Here is a 19,708-nt window from a genome sequence, read left to right as displayed (position 1 = left end):
ACACACACACACAAAGAGACAGGTGTTTAGTGCAAGGCCATGCAGAAGGGTCAGGGTCAAGAACAATGGCAAAGTGTGTGTGTGTGTGTGTGTTCACACTCGCACACGCGTGTGTATAATTTGCTATTTGTTCTCGGTTGCCGGGTAACAAAAGGACAGGGGTCATCAGTGACAGCTGTTAGAGGGGAGTCTGGAGAGTGGGGTCCGGCCAACAGGGGGGTGAGCGAGAGGAGCGAGGCAGGAGTGCAGAGATGGAGGGATGGATGTGGAGGTGATGGAGGAGGAGGGGAGGAGGGGGGATGGTAGGACGAACAAAAGGAAGTCAGGAAGCCAGAAGGGGCCTCAGAGTCGAGAGCAGTTGCTACGAGAGGTTCTTTGATGCCATAGAACCACTTTTGGTTCCATAAAGGAATGTGTGAGAGAACCTTTACAATGGTAAAGTCACCAAGTCAAAGTTCTTTTGACCTTTACAAGGTTCTGCTATGATAAAAGAACCATCTGTAGTACCTAGCATTGCTAGCTAGACCTTTGAATGGAACCAACAGTGGTTCTGCTATGACACCTATCAAAGAACTATCTGTAGCACCTTTATTTTTAAGAGTGCAGTTCTACACAGACGTCTGAAAGGGTTCTTCGACTCACACTTTTATAGATATGGCTCTTTATGGAACCGATCAATGGCCTCACTCAAAGACCCCTTTGAAGTACCTTTTTTTTAGGAGAGCATTGCTAGCTAGACCTTTGAATGGAACCAACAGTGGTTCTGCTATGATACCCATCAAAGAACACTTTGAAGTACTTTTTGAAGTTATTTTTAAGAGTGCAGTTCTAGACAGACGTCTAAAATGGTTCTTCACATTCATACCTTTTATAGATATGTTCTTTATAGAACCAATCAGTGGCAGCACTCAAAGAACCCTTTGAAGTACCTTTACTTTTGTAGTGTAGTTCTATTCCTCATCAAAATGCTGTGCTATTATATTGGATATATAAACTTATGTGTCCAAATGTTTGTGGACACCCATTCCACCAATGGATGCATTCAGCTACTTATCTGTCCTTGTAGAGAAGTACTGCCAATAGAATAGGGACCATTCTCTGGAGCAGATAAATATCCGGAGCCTATTAGCACCATGCTGCCTAATGCCAGGCGTGGGCTAGAGGGGTATAAATAAAGCCCCCAGCATTGAGAAGATGTGGAGCAGTGGAAGATTAACTGTGTTCTCTGAAAATGGTGGATGGTGGTGTCGCTGAACGCAATCAAATCCTCACAGCAATGCTCCACCAAAATCTAGTAGAAAGTCTTCTGGAGACAGTTACTCCAACAGAAGCAGGATTAACTCTTTGATTTCAGAAGAAACAGTAAGTGAGCAGGTGTCCAAAACAAGACTCACAAGGGGACCCGACCCGTCCTCCTCTGATCAGAACTATTATTAATTATTGATAAAAATGACCAAACCAGGTTATAACAGGTAGTTAATAATGTTTTAACATGGTCACTAAGCAGGTAGCAGTGGTAGGAGGGTGAGCCGCTGGTCTGCTATGGGTGGTGGTGGGTGGGGGGCCTGCTGGTTGGACGGTAGGTGGCAGCTGTCTGACGCAGGTAGAGGGGACCTCAGTGGGCAATCTTCCAGCAGGTCGGGCTGGGTGACCATTTACTCTGAGAAGGTAAAAGGAGAGAGTTAGTTCTGGGTGGATTTTATGGAAGGCAGAGAATGCTGAGCAGTACAGAGTGTGTCTGACTATAACTGCCTAATTAAAAGGAGAGAGTCAGAAGGTAACACAGACACTGGAGCACCCTGAGAACACCAGCATCTATCTGCTCCACCGTCAACAAACCTGAGTGATCGCATGTAAGCAGCGAGACGGCAGCGCAGCATCTCAGTGTACTACAATTCCCTGGGTCCTCGAACCCCTGGACCTGCAACCTTTATCTAAGGGGAAACATTAATTACCAAAAGCTAAACTAAACAGATGAGTTTTCAGCTTAGATTTAAGATTGAGACTGTGTCTGAGTCCCGAACATTATCTGGAAGGTTATTCCAGAGTTGGGGCGGGGCTTTATAAGAAAAGGCTCCTCCCCCTGCTGAGGTTTTCTGATTTTGGGAACGAGTAAGAGGCCAGCACCCTGAGATCTAAGTAGTCTTGATGGTTCGTAGTATACTATAAGATCCTGCAGGTACTCAGGAGCGAGGCCATGTAGGGCCTTATATGTTAACAGATTTTGTATTCGATACGGAATTGAACCGGGAGCTGGTCAGATGTTCTAGCTTTAGTAAGAACCCTGGCTGCAGTGTTCTGAACCAGCTGAGGTTTATTAAGGTTCCTGCTGGAACAACCTGACAGTAGTGCATTACAGTAATGCAGCCGTGAGGTGATAAAAGCGTGTACTAGCTTTTTCTGCTTTTCTGAAAGCACTGCTGTAGGAGGAGTTAGTGGGTTAATGGGTTAATGGGTTAGTGGCGTGCCACTCTGAACACCTCTGGTGATGAGTGCATAAATATCAGTTTGATCGTGTTCCTTAATCCTGTGTGTGTGTGGGTGTGTGTGGGTGTGTGTGTGTGTGTGTGTGTGTGTGTGGGTGTGCCAGCGAGCAGCTGTAAACAGGTTGGACCTGCTCAGATAGACCACCTCAGATCCTCTGACAAGACTTACACCAGAGGTGGAACATTGTTGTGAGAACGTTCATTGATTGCATTCTGCCTCCCCAACTCCTCCAAAAAGTACTGGGTGGAGCTCCGCCATCCATCATTCCAGAGACACAGTTCCTCCACTGGGTCTAGTCCACACCTGGCCTTAGGCAGCATGGTGCCAATAGGGTCATGATGTTTATTATCTGCTCCAGGGAGTCCTATTCTATTGGCAGTACTTCTCCTCTACAGGGACTAGACAAGCTGTGTGTGTGTGTGTGTGTGTGTGTTGTGTTTTGCACATCTGTGTCTTCATTGGTTGCAGCTTAAAGTAGCTGAATGCAATCATTAGAAGGGGCGTCCACAAACTTTTTGGACACAGACTCTATGTGTATCGTGATAATATATGTGTTAGATTCAGTAGGGAGAGTTCAGCCTCATATCTCGAGTAAGGCAGTAAAGGCACTGAATCCTGAGCTGAGTTTGAGCTTCTGTCTGAGATGAGTCTCTGCTCAGGAGTGTCTCCCGTTGTCCTTCCCATTATCCAGCCATCTGGAGCAGATGATGTCAGAGAGAGAGAGAAAGAGAGAGAGAGAGAGAGTATAGGACAGATGTCCTGGGCTTTAGTGTAGGAGAGTGTCACTATGTGCAAACTAATGTTTTCAGCCTGAACATATGTGTGATCTGACACACACACACACACACACACACACACACACACACACACACTCACACTCCACCATGCTATAATACACTAATAATAAACAGGAGAGAGAGAGAGAGTCAGACAGACATACAGAGAGGAGAGAGAGAGTCAGACAGACATACAGAGAGGAGAGAGAGAGTCAGACAGACATCAGAGAGGAGAGAGAGAGTCAGACAAACATACAGAGAGGAGAGAGAGAGTCAGACAGACATACAGAGAGGAGAGAGAGAGTCAGACAGACATACAGAGAGGAGAGAGAGAGTCAGACAGAACATACAGAGAGGAGAGAGGAGTCAGACAGACATACAGAGAGGAGAGAGAGAGTCAGACAGACATACAGAGAGAGAGAGAGAGAGTCAGACAGACATACAGAGAGGAGAGAGGAGTCAGACAGACATACAGAGAGGAGAGAGAGAGTCAGACAGACATACAGAGAGGAGAGAGAGAGAGTCAGACAGACATATAGAGAGGAGAGAGAGCAGACAGACATACAGAGAGGAAGAGAGAGAGTCAGACAGACATATAGAGAGGAGAGAGAGAGAGTCAGACAAACAGAGAGAGAGAGAGAGAGAGTCAGACAGACATATAGAGAGGAGAGAGAGAGAGTCAGACAAACAGAGAGGAGAGAGAGAGAGAGTCAGACAGACATATAGAGAGGAGAGAGAGAGAGTCAGACAAACAGAGAGGAGAGAGAGAGAGAGTCAGACAGACATATAGAGAGGAGAGAGAGAGAGACAGACAATAGAGAGGAGAGAGAGAGAGTCAGACAGACATATAGAGAGGAGAGAGAGTCAGACAGACATATAGAGAGGAGAGAGAGAGTCAGACAGACATACAGAGAGGAGAGAGTCCGACAGACATATAGAGAGTGAGAGAGAGAGTCAGACAGGACTATAGAGAACATATAGAGAGGAGAGAGAGAGAGTCAGACAGACATATAGAGAGGAGAGAGAGAGAGTCAGACAGACATATAGAGAGGAGAGAGAGTCAGACAGACATATAGAGAGGAGAGAGAGAGTCAGACAGACATATAGAGAGGAGAGAGAGTCAGACAGACATATAGAGAGGAGAGAGAGAGAGTCAGACAGACATATAGAGAGGAGAGAGAGTCAGACAGACATACAGAGAGGAGAGAGAGAGAGTCAGACAGACATATAGAGAGGAGAGAGAGTCAGACAGACATATAGAGAGGAGAGAGAGAGAGTCAGACAGACATATAGAGAGGAGAGAGAGTCAGACAGACATACAGAGAGGAGAGAGAGAGAGTCAGACAGACATATAGAGAGGAGAGAGAGAGAGTCAGACAGACATATAGAGAGGAGAGAGAGTCAGACAGACATATAGAGAGGAGAGAGAGTCAGACAGACATATAGAGAGGAGAGAGAGAGTCAGACAGACATATAGAGAGGAGAGAGAGAGAGTCAGACAAACATATAGAGAGGAGAGTCAGACAGACATATAGAGAGGAGAGAGAGTCAGACAGACATACAGAGAGGAGAGAGAGTCAGACAGACATATAGAGAGGAGAGAGAGAGAGTCAGACAGACATATAGAGAGGAGAGAGAGTCAGACAGACAGACATACAGAGAGGAGAGAGAGTCAGACAGACATAGAGAGGAGAGAGAGAGTCAGACAGACATACAGAGAGGAGAGAGAGAGAGTCAGACAGACATATAGAGAGGAGAGAGAGAGAGTCAGACAGACATATAGAGAGGAGAGAGAGAGTCAGACAAACATATAGAGAGGAGAGAGAGAGTCAGACAGACATATAGAGAGGAGAGAGAGTCAGACAGACATACAGAGAGGAGAGAGAGTCAGACAGACATATAGAGAGGAGAGAGAGAGAGTCAGACAAACATATAGAGAGGAGAGAGAGTCAGACAGACATATAGAGAGGAGAGAGAGTCAGACAGACATACAGAGAGGAGAGAGAGAGAGTCAGACAGACATACAGAGAGGAGAGAGAGAGTCAGACAGACATATAGAGAGGAGAGAGAGAGTCAGACAGACATATAGAGAGGAGAGAGAGTCAGACAGACATACAGAGAGGAGAGAGAGAGAGTCAGACAGACATACAGAGAGGAGAGAGAGAGTCAGACAGACATATAGAGAGGAGAGAGAGAGTCAGACAGACATATAGAGAGGAGAGAGAGAGTCAGACAGACATACAGAGAGGAGAGAGAGTCAGACAGACATTTAGAGAGGAGAGAGAGTGAGTCAGACAGACATATAGAGAGGAGAGAGAGAGTCAGACAGACATACAGAGAGGAGAGAGAGTCAGACAGACATATAGAGAGGAGAGAGAGAGAGTCAGACAGACATATAGAGAGGAGAGAGAGAGTCAGACAGACATACAGAGAGGAGAGAGAGTCAGACAGACATTTAGAGAGGAGAGAGAGTGAGTCAGACAGACAAATAGAGAGGAGGGAGAGAGTCAGACAGACATACAGAGAGGAGAGAGAGTCAGACAGACATATAGAGAGGAGAGGGAGAGAGTCAGACAAACATATAGAGAGGAGAGAGAGAGAGTCAGACAGACATAGAGAGGAGAGAGAGAGTCAGACAGACATATAGAGAGGAGAGAGAGAGTCAGACAGACATACAGAGAGGAGAGAGAGTCAGACAGACATATAGAGAGGAGAGAGAGAGAGTCAGACAGACATATAGAGAGGAGAGAGAGTCAGACAGACATATAGAGAGGAGAGAGAGAGAGTCAGACAGACATAGAGAGGAGAGAGAGAGAGAGTCAGACAGACATATAGAGAGGAGAGAGAGTCAGACAGACATATAGAGAGGAGAGAGAGTCAGACAGACATATAGAGAGGAGAGAGAGAGAGTCAGACAAACAGAGAGGAGAGAGAGAGAGAGTCAGACAGACATATAGAGAGGAGAGAGAGAGAGAGAGTCAGACAGACATATAGAGAGGAGAGAGAGAGAGAGTCAGACAGACATATAGAGAGGAGAGAGAGTCAGACAGACATATAGAGAGGAGAGAGAGTCAGACAGACATAGAGAGGAGAGAGAGAGTCAGACAGACATATAGAGAGGAGAGAGAGTCAGACAGACATATAGAGAGGAGAGAGAGAGAGTCAGACAGACATATAGAGAGGAGAGAGAGAGTCAGACAGACATATAGAGAGGAGAGAGAGTCAGACAGACATATAGAGAGGAGAGAGAGAGTCAGACAGACATACAGAGAGGAGAGAGAGAGTCAGACAGACATATAGAGAGGAGAGAGAGTCAGACAGACATATAGAGAGGAGAGAGAGTCAGACAGACATATAGAGAGGAGAGAGAGAGAGTCAGACAGACATATAGAGAGGAGAGAGAGTCAGACAGACATATAGAGAGGAGAGAGAGAGAGTCAGACAGACATATAGAGAGGAGAGAGAGAGTCAGACAGACATATAGAGAGGAGAGAGAGTCAGACAGACATATAGAGAGGAGAGAGAGTCAGACAGACATATAGAGAGGAGAGAGAGTCAGACAGACATATAGAGAGGAGAGAGAGAGAGTCAGACAGACATACAGAGAGGAGAGAGAGTCAGACAGACATATAGAGAGGAGAGAGAGTCAGACAGACATATAGAGAGGAGAGAGAGAGAGTCAGACAAACAGAGAGGAGAGAGAGAGAGTCAGACAAACATATAGAGAGGAGAGAGAGAGAGTCAGACAGACATATAGAGAGGAGAGAGAGAGAGTCAGACAGACATACAGAGAGGAGAGAGAGTCAGACAGACATATAGAGAGGAGAGAGAGTCAGACAGACATATAGAGAGGAGAGAGAGAGAGTCAGACAGACATATAGAGAGGAGAGAGAGAGAGTCAGACAGACATATAGAGAGGAGAGAGAGTCAGACAGACATGTAGAGAGGAGAGAGAGAGAGTCAGACAGACATATAGAGAGGAGAGAGAGAGAGTCAGACAAACAGAGAGGAGAGAGAGAGAGAGTCAGACAAACATATAGAGAGGAGAGAGAGAGAGTCAGACAAACAGAGAGGAGAGAGAGAGAGAGTCAGACAGACATATAGAGAGGAGAGAGAGAGAGTCAGACAAACAGAGAGGAGAGAGAGAGAGAGTCAGACAGACATATAGAGAGGAGAGAGAGTCAGACAGACATATAGAGAGGAGAGAGAGAGAGTCAGACAGACATATAGAGAGGAGAGAGAGAGAGTCAGACAGACATATAGAGAGGAGAGAGAGTCAGACAGACATATAGAGAGGAGAGAGAGAGTCAGACAGACATATAGAGAGGAGAGAGAGTCAGACAGACATATAGAGAGGAGAGAGAGAGAGTCAGACAGACATATAGAGAGGAGAGAGAGTCAGACAGACATACAGAGAGGAGAGAGAGAGAGTCAGACAGACATATAGAGAGGAGAGAGAGTCAGACAGACATATAGAGAGGAGAGAGAGAGTCAGACAGACATATAGAGAGGAGAGAGAGTCAGACAGACATACAGAGAGGAGAGAGAGAGAGTCAGACAGACATATAGAGAGGAGAGAGAGAGAGTCAGACAGACATATAGAGAGGAGAGAGAGTCAGACAGACATATAGAGAGGAGAGAGAGTCAGACAGACATATAGAGAGGAGAGAGAGAGTCAGACAGACATATAGAGAGGAGAGAGAGAGAGTCAGACAAACATATAGAGAGGAGAGAGAGTCAGACAGACATATAGAGAGGAGAGAGAGTCAGACAGACATACAGAGAGGAGAGAGAGTCAGACAGACATATAGAGAGGAGAGAGAGAGAGTCAGACAGACATATAGAGAGGAGAGAGAGTCAGACAGACAGACATACAGAGAGGAGAGAGAGTCAGACAGACATAGAGAGGAGAGAGAGAGTCAGACAGACATACAGAGAGGAGAGAGAGAGAGTCAGACAGACATATAGAGAGGAGAGAGAGAGAGTCAGACAGACATATAGAGAGGAGAGAGAGAGTCAGACAAACATATAGAGAGGAGAGAGAGAGTCAGACAGACATATAGAGAGGAGAGAGAGTCAGACAGACATACAGAGAGGAGAGAGAGTCAGACAGACATATAGAGAGGAGAGAGAGAGAGTCAGACAAACATATAGAGAGGAGAGAGAGTCAGACAGACATATAGAGAGGAGAGAGAGTCAGACAGACATATAGAGAGGAGAGAGAGAGAGTCAGACAGACATTCAGAGAGGAGAGAGAGAGTCAGACAGACATTCAGAGAGGAGAGAGAGTCAGACAGACATTCAGAGAGGAGAGAGAGAGTCAGACAGACATATAGAGAGGAGAGAGAGTCAGACAGACATACAGAGAGGAGAGAGAGAGTCAGACAGACATATAGAGAGGAGAGAGAGTCAGACAGACATACAGAGAGGAGAGAGAGTCAGACAGACATATAGAGAGGAGAGAGAGAGAGTCAGACAGACATATAGAGAGGAGAGAGAGAGAGTCAGACAGACATTCAGAGAGAAGAGAGAGTCAGACAGACATATAGAGAGGAGAGAGAGAGAGTCAGACAGACATATAGAGAGGAGAGAGAGACAGACATATAGAGAGGAGAGAGAGTCAGACAGACATACAGAGAGGAGAGAGAGAGAGTCAGACAGACATGCAGAGAGGAGAGAGAGTCAGACAGACAGACATACATAGAGACAGACAGAGAGTCAGACAGACATATAGAGAGGAGAGAGATAGAGTCAGACAGACATATAGAGAGGAGAGAGAGTGAGTCAGACAGACATGCAGAGAGGAGAGAGAGTCAGACAGACATATAGAGAGGAGAGAGAGAGAGTCAGACAGACATATAGAGAGGAGAGAGAGTCAGACAGACATATAGAGAGGAGAGAGAGACAGACATATAGAGAGGAGAGAGAGACAGACATATAGAGAGGAGAGAGAGTCAGACAGACATACAGAGAGGAGAGAGAGAGAGTCAGACAGACATACAGAGAGGAGAGAGAGAGAGTCAGACAGACATGCAGAGAGGAGAGAGAGTCAGACAGACAGACATACATAGAGACAGACAGAGAGTCAGACAGACATATAGAGAGGAGAGAGATAGAGTCAGACAGACATATAGAGAGGAGAGAGAGTGAGTCAGACAGACATGCAGAGAGGAGAGAGAGTCAGACAGACATATAGAGAGGAGAGAGAGAGAGTCAGACAGACATATAGAGAGGAGAGAGAGTCAGACAGACATACAGAGAGGAGAGAGAGTCAGACAGACATATAGAGAGGAGAGAGAGAGAGTCAGACAGACATATAGAGAGGAGAGAGAGAGAGTCAGACAGACATTCAGAGAGAAGAGAGAGTCAGACAGACATATAGAGAGGAGAGAGAGAGAGTCAGACAGACATATAGAGAGGAGAGAGAGACAGACATATAGAGAGGAGAGAGAGTCAGACAGACATACAGAGAGGAGAGAGAGAGAGTCAGACAGACATGCAGAGAGGAGAGAGAGTCAGACAGACAGACATACATAGAGACAGACAGAGAGTCAGACAGACATATAGAGAGGAGAGAGATAGAGTCAGACAGACATATAGAGAGGAGAGAGAGTGAGTCAGACAGACATGCAGAGAGGAGAGAGAGTCAGACAGACATATAGAGAGGAGAGAGAGAGAGTCAGACAGACATATAGAGAGGAGAGAGAGTCAGACAGACATATAGAGAGGAGAGAGAGACAGACATATAGAGAGGAGAGAGAGTCAGACAGACATACAGAGAGGAGAGAGAGAGAGTCAGACAGACATGCAGAGAGGAGAGAGAGTCAGACAGACAGACATACATAGAGACAGACAGAGAGTCAGACAGACATATAGAGAGGAGAGAGATAGAGTCAGACAGACATATAGAGAGGAGAGAGAGTGAGTCAGACAGACATGCAGAGAGGAGAGAGAGTCAGACAGACATATAGAGAGGAGAGAGAGAGAGTCAGACAGACATATAGAGAGGAGAGAGAGTCAGACAGACAGACATACAGAGAGGAGAGAGAGTTAGACAGGTGTATAGAGACAGACAGAGAGTCAGACAGGTGTATAGAGACAGACAGAGAGTCAGACAGGTGTATAGAGAGGAGAGAGAGTCAGACAGGTGTATAGAGAGACAGACAGAGAGTCAGACAGGTGTATAGAGAGACAGACAGAGAGTCAGACAGGTGTATAGAGACAGACAGAGAGTCAGACAGGTGTATAGAGAGACAGACAGAGAGTCAGACAGGTGTATAGAGACAGACAGAGAGTCAGACAGGTGTATAGAGACAGACAGAGAGTCAGACAGGTGTATAGAGAGACAGACAGATAGGATCGGTGCGCGCGCGTGCATGCCTACATGTATACGTAGGTACGAATTCGCGAGAGGGGTGTTGAGTCTCTGCGTGAGTCACGAGTCGTGTGTATGTGGGTGTACTAGTATGTGTGTGTGTGTGTGTGTGTGTGTGTGTGTGCGGGAGAGAGAGACAGAGCGCGTGTGAGTAATGCCTCCTCTCTGACGTCACTCGGCCGAGTGAAGTCAATGTGCTCGGGACTCCACACAGCAGAGGTACGAGCGCAGTGTGTGTGTGTGTGTGTGTGTGTGTGTGTGTGTGAAAGAGAGAGAGAGAGAGGGGGGATAGAGAGAGCTGTAAAGTGTAAAGGAAGACCAGTCTGTGGTCGCTTCTACAGCCAGAGAGATCCCATGATCGGTTTAAGGAGATCGCTGAGGCTGTTTGTGGTGAGTAAATGACTAAATCATTTTTTAGATCTTTAAATAGGATTAAAATGCTTTAAGCTGCAGGTAGGAATGATGTTTGATGATTGATATATTCGTATAAAATCATAAATATATTTTTTTAAGTGTTTTATAAGGCTGAAGTTGGATGTTTTGGTCGAACTATCCGTTCCACCTTAAATGGTGCAGCATTTACGTTGTGGCGCCTCAGGCGCCACAACGTAAATGCTGCACCATTTAAGGTGGAACGGATAATTCGACTACAAGCGAACTTCACCCTTGTTTTTTCAGATTATCAGAAATTTATATTTTAAAATACTAAAATATAAACATTACATCCAGATTAATCCGTTTTTATCATTATTTAAAGTAAAAATTTCTATTTTTTAATCATTAAAAGTGACCACTAGCGGCGCCACCTGCTGCCCGCGTTTGAAAACTACACCACAAAGCCATTCATTAAGTTCAGCAATTTTTAAATTATTATTATTATTATTATTTTGCAAATATTATGTAATTTAGCTAAAAAAACCAATAATACGATGTTTTAATATCTTAATAATCATGATAGATAACAAATAACTAGCAGAAAATCTGTAAAAAAAATAATAAATAATTAAAAAATAATGAATGAAATTAACATAGCTAAAATTTTATCTAATTAAAACATCAGGAACAGCATCATTAGCACTAAACAACCCAAATAATAATAATAATAATCATTATAGGCTACTGGTTTCTAAGAGCAGTGTAGCAAGCTAGCTGCCATTTAGCTACAAACTGATGGACGTTAACCTGGCACCTCTAATTTTAGACCACAGTTTGACGTCCACTCAGTAGTACACCCGTGCTGGTCAGTTTAATCTTGTTTGAGCTTTAGCTGAGTTATAATTGGTGTAGAAATTGATTCGAGCAGTAGCGCATGATGCTAGTTAAGCTTAAGCGTGTTGTGGGTTTAGGTAAACAGGCTGAAATCTAAAAAGCTGTGAGTCAACAAGCATACTTTCATTTTCCTGTAAATGCCAGTGTTTAGTTTCACTTTGCGTTGCTGACAGCGCCGGCCTGCTAGGGGCCGTCAGCCAAATTCAGCTTGGTCTAGTGTGCTGAGGGTGGGGTCCTAAAGGCCCTCAAATCTGGAAAGAAAATGTTTACAATATTTTAACATATAAAATGAACAGTAAAATGACAAATATTCAAGGAATCAAACTGCGATGGCTGGACGACTGGGGTCGGCTGGGGTCAGAACAGCTCTTAAACATCAGTGGTCAGTAACCCACCAAGAGTGCTCAGAGGAAGGCCAGCCGGTAAGCTGTTGATGGGGTCACCGATGCTCATGGAGGCCCCACCTCACAACTTACAGGACTTCAGGGATCAGCCGGTGCCAGATATCACGGGACACCTTCAGAGCTGTTTTGGGAGCTTGAGTGGACCTATTAATTACTAATTACTAAATGGACAAAAGTATTGGGACACCTGCTTATTCATTGTTTCTTCTGAAATTAAGAGTTTTAAAAAGAGCTGATCCTGCTTTTGTTGGAGTAAATGTCTCTACTGTTCAGGGAAGAAGAAGGGTTTCTACTAGATTTTGGAGAGAAGCATTGCTGTGAGGATTTGATTGCAATCACCAACAAGAGCGGGGTGATCATCACCCCACCTCATCATCCCCAACTCATCCTAAAAGTATAGGATGGAGCACCACCATCCATCATTCCAGGGAACACAGCTCTTCTCAATGCTGGGTGGGGGGGGGGGGGGGGCTTTATATGTACCCCTCTTGCCCACGCCTGGCATTAGGCAGCAGTAGCTGAATGCATTCATTAGAAGGGGTGTCCACAAACTTTTGGACGTATAGTGTAGCTTAAGACTGCAGTGACGTGCTGCTCCTCATGTCGAATGTGATTTAAGCTGAGTCAAAGTGACTAATGCTGAGCTTCTTCTTCTTGGATCTCTTCTCACGCACTGAGGGAACGGTCGCCCGATCCGTCCTAAAGCCCTGCCGTTATGACTCGAGCTTCTGAGTACCTCCAGCATCTATCAGCCGGAAATCCGTTAGAGCTGGTTCTTCACATTTTGGATCCTGATAAGGCATGATAAGGCTCTAAAGGAGCAGATTAGCAGTAGATGTAGTAGTGGATGAGTGCTGACCTAGGATCAGCCATGGCAAATCACATACGTTTATAGGAAGTTCACACTCGCCCTCAAAACTTCTCCTTCTTGTTTAACCAAACACTCCAAAGGCAGACGCATCACCTCTAAGGCCTCTGCCATGACTCACCATATATCTTCTCAGCTGTGGAACCATGGCAACTCTATTCTGATATTAATTAATTAATATTAATCTGTAATTAGTTCAGTATTTCTATACGAAGATCTGTTTGTCAGTCCAGTAATCATTAATAGTAAATACCAAATAATTTGTAGTAGATACTAATTTCATTTACAGTAGTTATGAATACTTTTTAGTAGATACTGAATACTTTGTAGTACTTACTGAAACATGTATCGTAATTACTGAATAATTTATAGTAGTTTATAGTTATATAGTTTTAGAATGCCAGTGTTTAGTTTCACTTTGCGTTGCTGACAGCGCCGGCCCGCTAAGCGCCGCTAGCTGAATTCAGCTTGGTCTAGTGTGCTGACGGTGGGGTCCAAAAGGCCCTCAAATTTTTACAATATTTTAATATATAAAATAAAGAGTTTGACAAGTAAAATGACAAATATTCAAGAATCTCTGGGTATCAGTTCACATTTTAGCATGTCCAACTAGATGAGGTGGGGTGGTGACCAAACTGCGATGACTGGAAAAATGTATAGTAATTACTGAAGCTATAAATACTCTTTAGTAAATACTGAATTATTTGTAGTACTTATTTAAAAATGTATAGTAATTACTGAAGCTATAAATACTCTTTAGTAGATACTGAATTATTTGTAGTACTTATTTAAAAATGTATAGTAATTACTGAAGCTATAAATACTTTTTAGTAGATACTGAATTATTTGTAGTACTTATTTAAAAATGTATAGTAATTACTGAAGCTATAAATACTTTTTAGTAGATACCGAATTATTTGTAGTACTTATTTAAAAATGTATAGTAATTACTGAAGCTATAAATACTTTTTAGTAGATACCGAATTATTTGTAGTACTTATTTAAAAATGTATAGTAATTACTGAAGCTATAAATACTTTTTAGTAGATACTGAATTATTTGTAGTACTTACTGAAAAATGTATAGTAATTACTGAATAATTTGTAGTAGCTACTAAATATTTATTACTAAATAATTTTAGTAGATGCAAAATAATTGATAGCAGATACTGAATGAATAATAGTAACTGGTGAATCAGTTATAGTAGATACTGAATAAGTTATAGTAGTTTATAGTTTATAGTTATATAGTTTTATAATGCCAGTGTTTAGTTTCACTTTGCGTTGCTGACAGCGCCGGCCCGCTAAGCGCTGCTACAATATTTTAACATATAAAATAAAGTGTTTGACAAGTAAAATGACAAATATTCAAGAATCTCTTCACATTTCACATTTGAGCATGTCCAACTAGATGAGGTGGGGTGGTGACCACCCAACATCATCACAAGAACCAAACTACAATGGCTGAAAAATGTATAGTAATTACTGAATAATTTGTAGTAGATGCTAAATAATTGATAGCAGATACTGAATGAATAATAGTATATAGAATAATTTGTAGTAGTTGCTAAATGATGTGTAATATTTGTTGAATAATTATAGTAATTACTGAATAATCTTGATACAGAATCATTTATAGTTAGTAAAATATTATAGTACTCAGTAAGTCGTTTATTATGTATTTATACTAATTATACTAAATTAAATTTTGAGTAATTACTGAATCATTTATAGTAGTGAAGTACTGAATACTGTACTGAAGTGATACTGAACAAGATTATAGTAATTACTGAAGAATTAGTAGTAGATACTGAATCATTCATATTAGTGACTGAATTATTGATTATTGGTTATTAACTCTGTGTGTAAATCTGTCTCATCATTCCCTTCTGTCATTTTCAGATCTTAATATCTAAAAGCTCTGTAATGTCAGAAGGTTCTCGGTTCTAGATATTTGTCTGTGTTGGAGGTGTTTTGTGGTGAAGCTGGAAGGTCTCACATGACGGTGTGTCACTCAGCTCAGGGTGTGAACTCAGACTCAGACTCAGACTCTTGGTTTCGCTATGAGCCGAGCCGGCGACCGGGCACACAGCCTGACTTCCTGGAAGCTCTGCTTTATAGGAACTGAACAAATTACAGGAAAAGGAGACAGACGGCCGTACTGACAGACAGGCAGGCAGACAGCAATACTGACAGACAGGCAGGCAGACAGCAATACTGACAGACAGGCAGACAGACAGCAGTACTGACAGACAGACAGACAAATTGACAGACAGACAGCAGTACTGACGGATAGGCAGACAGCTGTACTGTATCACTGTTGTCATCGAGGGTGCCATTTTGTCTAGAACCCTCTTTAATCCAGAAAACGTTTTTAATCTAGAACCCTGCTTTAATTCAGAAAACTGTTTTAATCTAGAACCCTGCTTTAATTCAGAAAACTGTTTTATTCTAGAACCCTGCTTTAATTCAGAAAACTGTTTTAATCTAGAACCCTGCTTTAATTCAGAAAACTTTAATCTAGAACCCTGCTTTAATTCAGAAAACTTTTAATCTAGAACCCTGCTTTAATTTAGAAAATGTTTAATCTAGAACCCTGCTTTAATTCAGAAAACTTTTGATCTAGAACCCTGCTTTTTTCAGAACAGTTTTATTAAAGAACCTTGCTTTAATTTAGAAAACGGTTTTAATCTAGAACCCTGCTTTAATTTAGAAAACTGTTTTAATCTAGAACCCTGCTTTTTTCAGAAAACTGTTTTAATCTAGAACCCTGCTTTAATTCAGAAAACTGTTTTAATCTAGAACCCTGCTTTAATCCAGAAAACCGTTTTAATCTAGAACCCTGATTTTACCTTATTCAATATCCAACACTGCTCTGTTCTAAGGCGACGAGACAAGATTTGTGTCTAAAACACTACTTTATTCAAGGACACTACTGTGTTCTAAGGCCCTGCTTTGTTCTCTGAGTCTGTGTATTCCAGCCTGTATTGATTTCTGCTGAATAACTGATTGATCTGATTGATTATTAAATTGATTCTTTTTAATATTTGTTCAAATGAAATATCAGGATAAATGTTTTGTTTGGTGAAATGATCTGTATTGTGACACATCGACCACCTTTAGTGTCTCTCGTTCTCCCCTGACGTCTCTCTCTCCATGTCCTCCAGATATCCGCTCCATGTCGTGTACGATGGGTCTGAAGAGAAAGCTCGGGCCGGAAGACCAGGATGATCCTGAAAAGGGACCCAAAGTGGCGGCCTTATCGGAAGACCCCCACCCGGCCTACTCCCTCCAGAGGCAGGCGGTGCTGCAGCTGTCCCTGCAGAAGCTCTGCGCTCAGGTGGAGACGGCCCTGGTGCGGCGCGTCCTCATCACCAACATGCTGAAGTACATCCAGCAGGAGCTCAGCCAGCAGGGGGCGCTGATCATGCCTCAGACATCGAGCGCGGCTGCTGAGGTCAGCCACGGGAACAGGGTCGACGCCGAGGGCAGTTCTCAGTTGACCCCGGCGTGGGTTCTGGAGCAGGACGGGGAACTGTTTTTGTCTTTGCAGTCGTCCGTCCCCTCCAGACCTTCTCAAAAGGACAGCTTTTCCTCAGCGCTGGCTGAAATCGAGGACTTGTGTCCCACTGTAACGGACCCTGCCGCTTCCACGCCTTCGTTAATCGCACAGCTGGCCCCTCCGGAGTGCTTTTCTGACAGAAGCAGTAAACTCAGCTCTCAAACCTCTGAACTGTCAGAAAAACAGACTCCGACTCATCCCGGCTCAAACGGGCTTTGTGAGTACGTCCCCACGTCCAGCCCGGTTTGTCTCCCCGAACTTTCCCTGGACGATTTCCTCTTCTCGGACATCGACAGCTTCTTGTGCGAGCTGAACGCTTGTGGCCAAAACGCGAGCCTTACCCAGGGCTCGCCGGCGCCGTCCAGGGTCGTTTCCATGGTAACGGATGACTTCATGAGGAGCCTGACCGGCCAGCCTTTTAAAACGGACCTGAACGAGCTGGACCACATCATGGAGCTGCTGGTCGGCTCGTGAAGAAGAACATGCACAGCATTGTCAAATGTACAAATGTACAGTTTCCCCGAATCTTACCCCGAATCTGGTCCATCCACGAACACGCTCCTGAAATAGAGGTTCCTGAAGGGTTCCTTAAAGAACCATCCACTAATGGTGGTTCCACGGCTTCTATGGCAGTGGTTGCCAGTCCTGGTCTGGGAGTGGTCCTCCTCTAACCCATGCACTTCCACGTCCAGTACGAGCTTATTAGCGTAAAGGTCTGGGAGTCCTGACAGCATCTTAGCACAGAGCTGACTCTGAGATGGTAGAGTGAGCATCACACTGAACACTCTCTCACATTTGCGTTCCATGGCGGTCACTGGATAACAGGTCTTACAACTCTAACTATAGGTCAAGGGGTTAACACTGGGGTGCTTTTGGGAAACTGGGCCCAGATCGGGTGTCTTTGGTGCACCCAGGATTAAACACCAAGGGCACCGGCACTCCATGACCGGAGTTTGGAACCAAGGACCTTACTGATGTTCGGATTTGATGTTAAAATGAAAGTAAAAATGCACATAAATGATTAAATAAGTGAGGATGACATTTAGAAATGTAGGTGTGCTTTCTAAATCAGGCTTTAAGGAACCTTTAATGGCACCTCTGTAGCTAAAAACAGCCAGAGGCCACATAAACAAGCCTATTAGACATTACCAAATGTCTGGACTGGTGGTCTGTATTTGAGGAATTTGGGGTAAGACTGTACGTTTGATTGTTTCAGCTGATTTATAATGAATCGTGTGTTAAAGTGATGCGGCAAGATGCTTTAAATACCAGTCAGAGCTGTTTAAGAGCTTCGGTACATTATAATAATCACGTTTCATGGCCTGGATATTGTCTGTTATCTCAGTATTGTGAATAACAGTATTGTCGCCATGGTGATGACAGTGTATTTTTTCACCTGTGGTCTTATTTATTGTCTACGTGGCAGCAGGAGAGGGGCTTATTTAAGGCAGGGATGTAATATATTACAGATATTCTTCTTACGTTAAGCCTTATTTTTGTGAACGGTTTCTACACGACTTTTACAGATATGAAGGGCACTCTATTTTATTACTGAATGATGTTTTTGGAATAAAAATATAACAACAATAACTGCTGTATGGGACATTTTCTTCCTGTGGAATGAAATATGGACACTTCGGTTATTAGACTGAGGAGGCTGAGGGTGGGTAGTGATATTAAAGAGCTTTGTGGGGGGTTTAGATCGAGGATTTTGCTGATTGACCACTGCAGTGTATCTCAATCCAGCCGACCACATTCTCCAACAACTTCTCTCTTCTTTATTGGGAAGCACAACCTCCATCTGTGGACGTCGGGCCCTCATACCATCCTCATGGAGTCGGTCATCTAGAGGTAGCTTTCCAAATTGCTTTGCTATGGTTAAATAAGCTATATATAAATAATATAAGTAAATAATACCGCTACATGTAGATAAAGTAATTTAGCTAGAATTAGCCCTTCAAATTGATTTGCTAATGTCAAATAAGCTCTAAATAAATAAGCAAGCTATATGTTTCTAGCTAGTCCCCGGTGATCAGCTGGAGTAAAGTTATCAGACATAGCTCTCCAAATCGCTTTGCTATGGTCAAATCCATTATCCATATATAACAAAAATAAATAATCTATATATAGCTTTAAAACACCAGCTGAAGTAATTTAGCTTGAACTAGCTCTCCAGATTGCTGTGATGCGGTCAAATAAGCTATATATAAATAAAATAAATAATAAGTAATACAACTATATATAGATTTACAGGGAAGCCACTGATCATGAACTGAAGTAATTTAGCAACAATTAGATTTCCAAATGGATTTGCTATAAACAAATAAGCTATAAATAAATAAATAAGCTATATATAGTTTTATAGATAGTCCCCAGTGATCAAAGTAAATTATCTAGAAGTAGCTTTCCAAATTGCTTTGCTATGGTTAAATAATCCATATATAACAAAAATTAGTAAACTATATATAGCTTTATAGCTATGGTCAAATAAGCTGTACTATATATACATAGCTTTATAACATCAGCTGAAGTAATTTAGTTTAAACTAGCTTTCCAGATTGATTTGCTATGGTCAAATAAGCTAGCAATAAATACATAAAAAAATAAACTATATGTTTATGGCTTTATAGCTAGCCCAATCAGCTGAAGTCATCTAGACATAGCTCTCCAAATTGATGAGCTATGGTCAAATAAGATATAGATTATATATATATATATATATATATATATATATTTATATATATATATACACACACACACAACAATATATGACAATATCTAGTCTTATAGCTAGTCCCCGATCATCAGCTAAAGTAGTTCATCTAGAATTAGCTTTGCTATGGTTAAATAAGCTATGAATAAATAAATAAGATGTACATAGCTTTATAGATAGCCCCCAGTGATCAGCTGTAGTAGTTCATCTAGAAGTAGCTCTCCAAATTGCTTTGTTATGGTTAAATAACCCATA

At 42.9% G+C, this 19,708-nt stretch overlaps 1 protein-coding gene across 1 annotated transcript; it reads left to right on the top strand.

Moving 5' to 3' along the window:
• Positions 1–10,939: 10,939 nt before the first annotated feature.
• On the top strand, positions 10,940–17,933 carry sertad2a (SERTA domain containing 2a). The gene is made up of 2 exons (XM_072657621.1): positions 10,940–11,028; positions 16,346–17,933. The coding sequence occupies exon 2, from the start codon at positions 16,357–16,359 to the stop codon at positions 17,212–17,214; it is 858 nt and encodes a 285-aa protein (XP_072513722.1). The 5' UTR covers positions 10,940–11,028; positions 16,346–16,356; the 3' UTR covers positions 17,215–17,933.
• Positions 17,934–19,708: the final 1,775 nt, after the last annotated feature.

This window comes from Salminus brasiliensis, chromosome 15 (genome assembly GCF_030463535.1).
Source record: "Salminus brasiliensis chromosome 15, fSalBra1.hap2, whole genome shotgun sequence".
NCBI lineage: Eukaryota > Metazoa > Chordata > Actinopteri > Characiformes > Bryconidae > Salminus > Salminus brasiliensis.
Note: the sequence above shows the minus strand (reverse complement) of the source record. Positions and strands in the feature narration are given on the sequence as shown.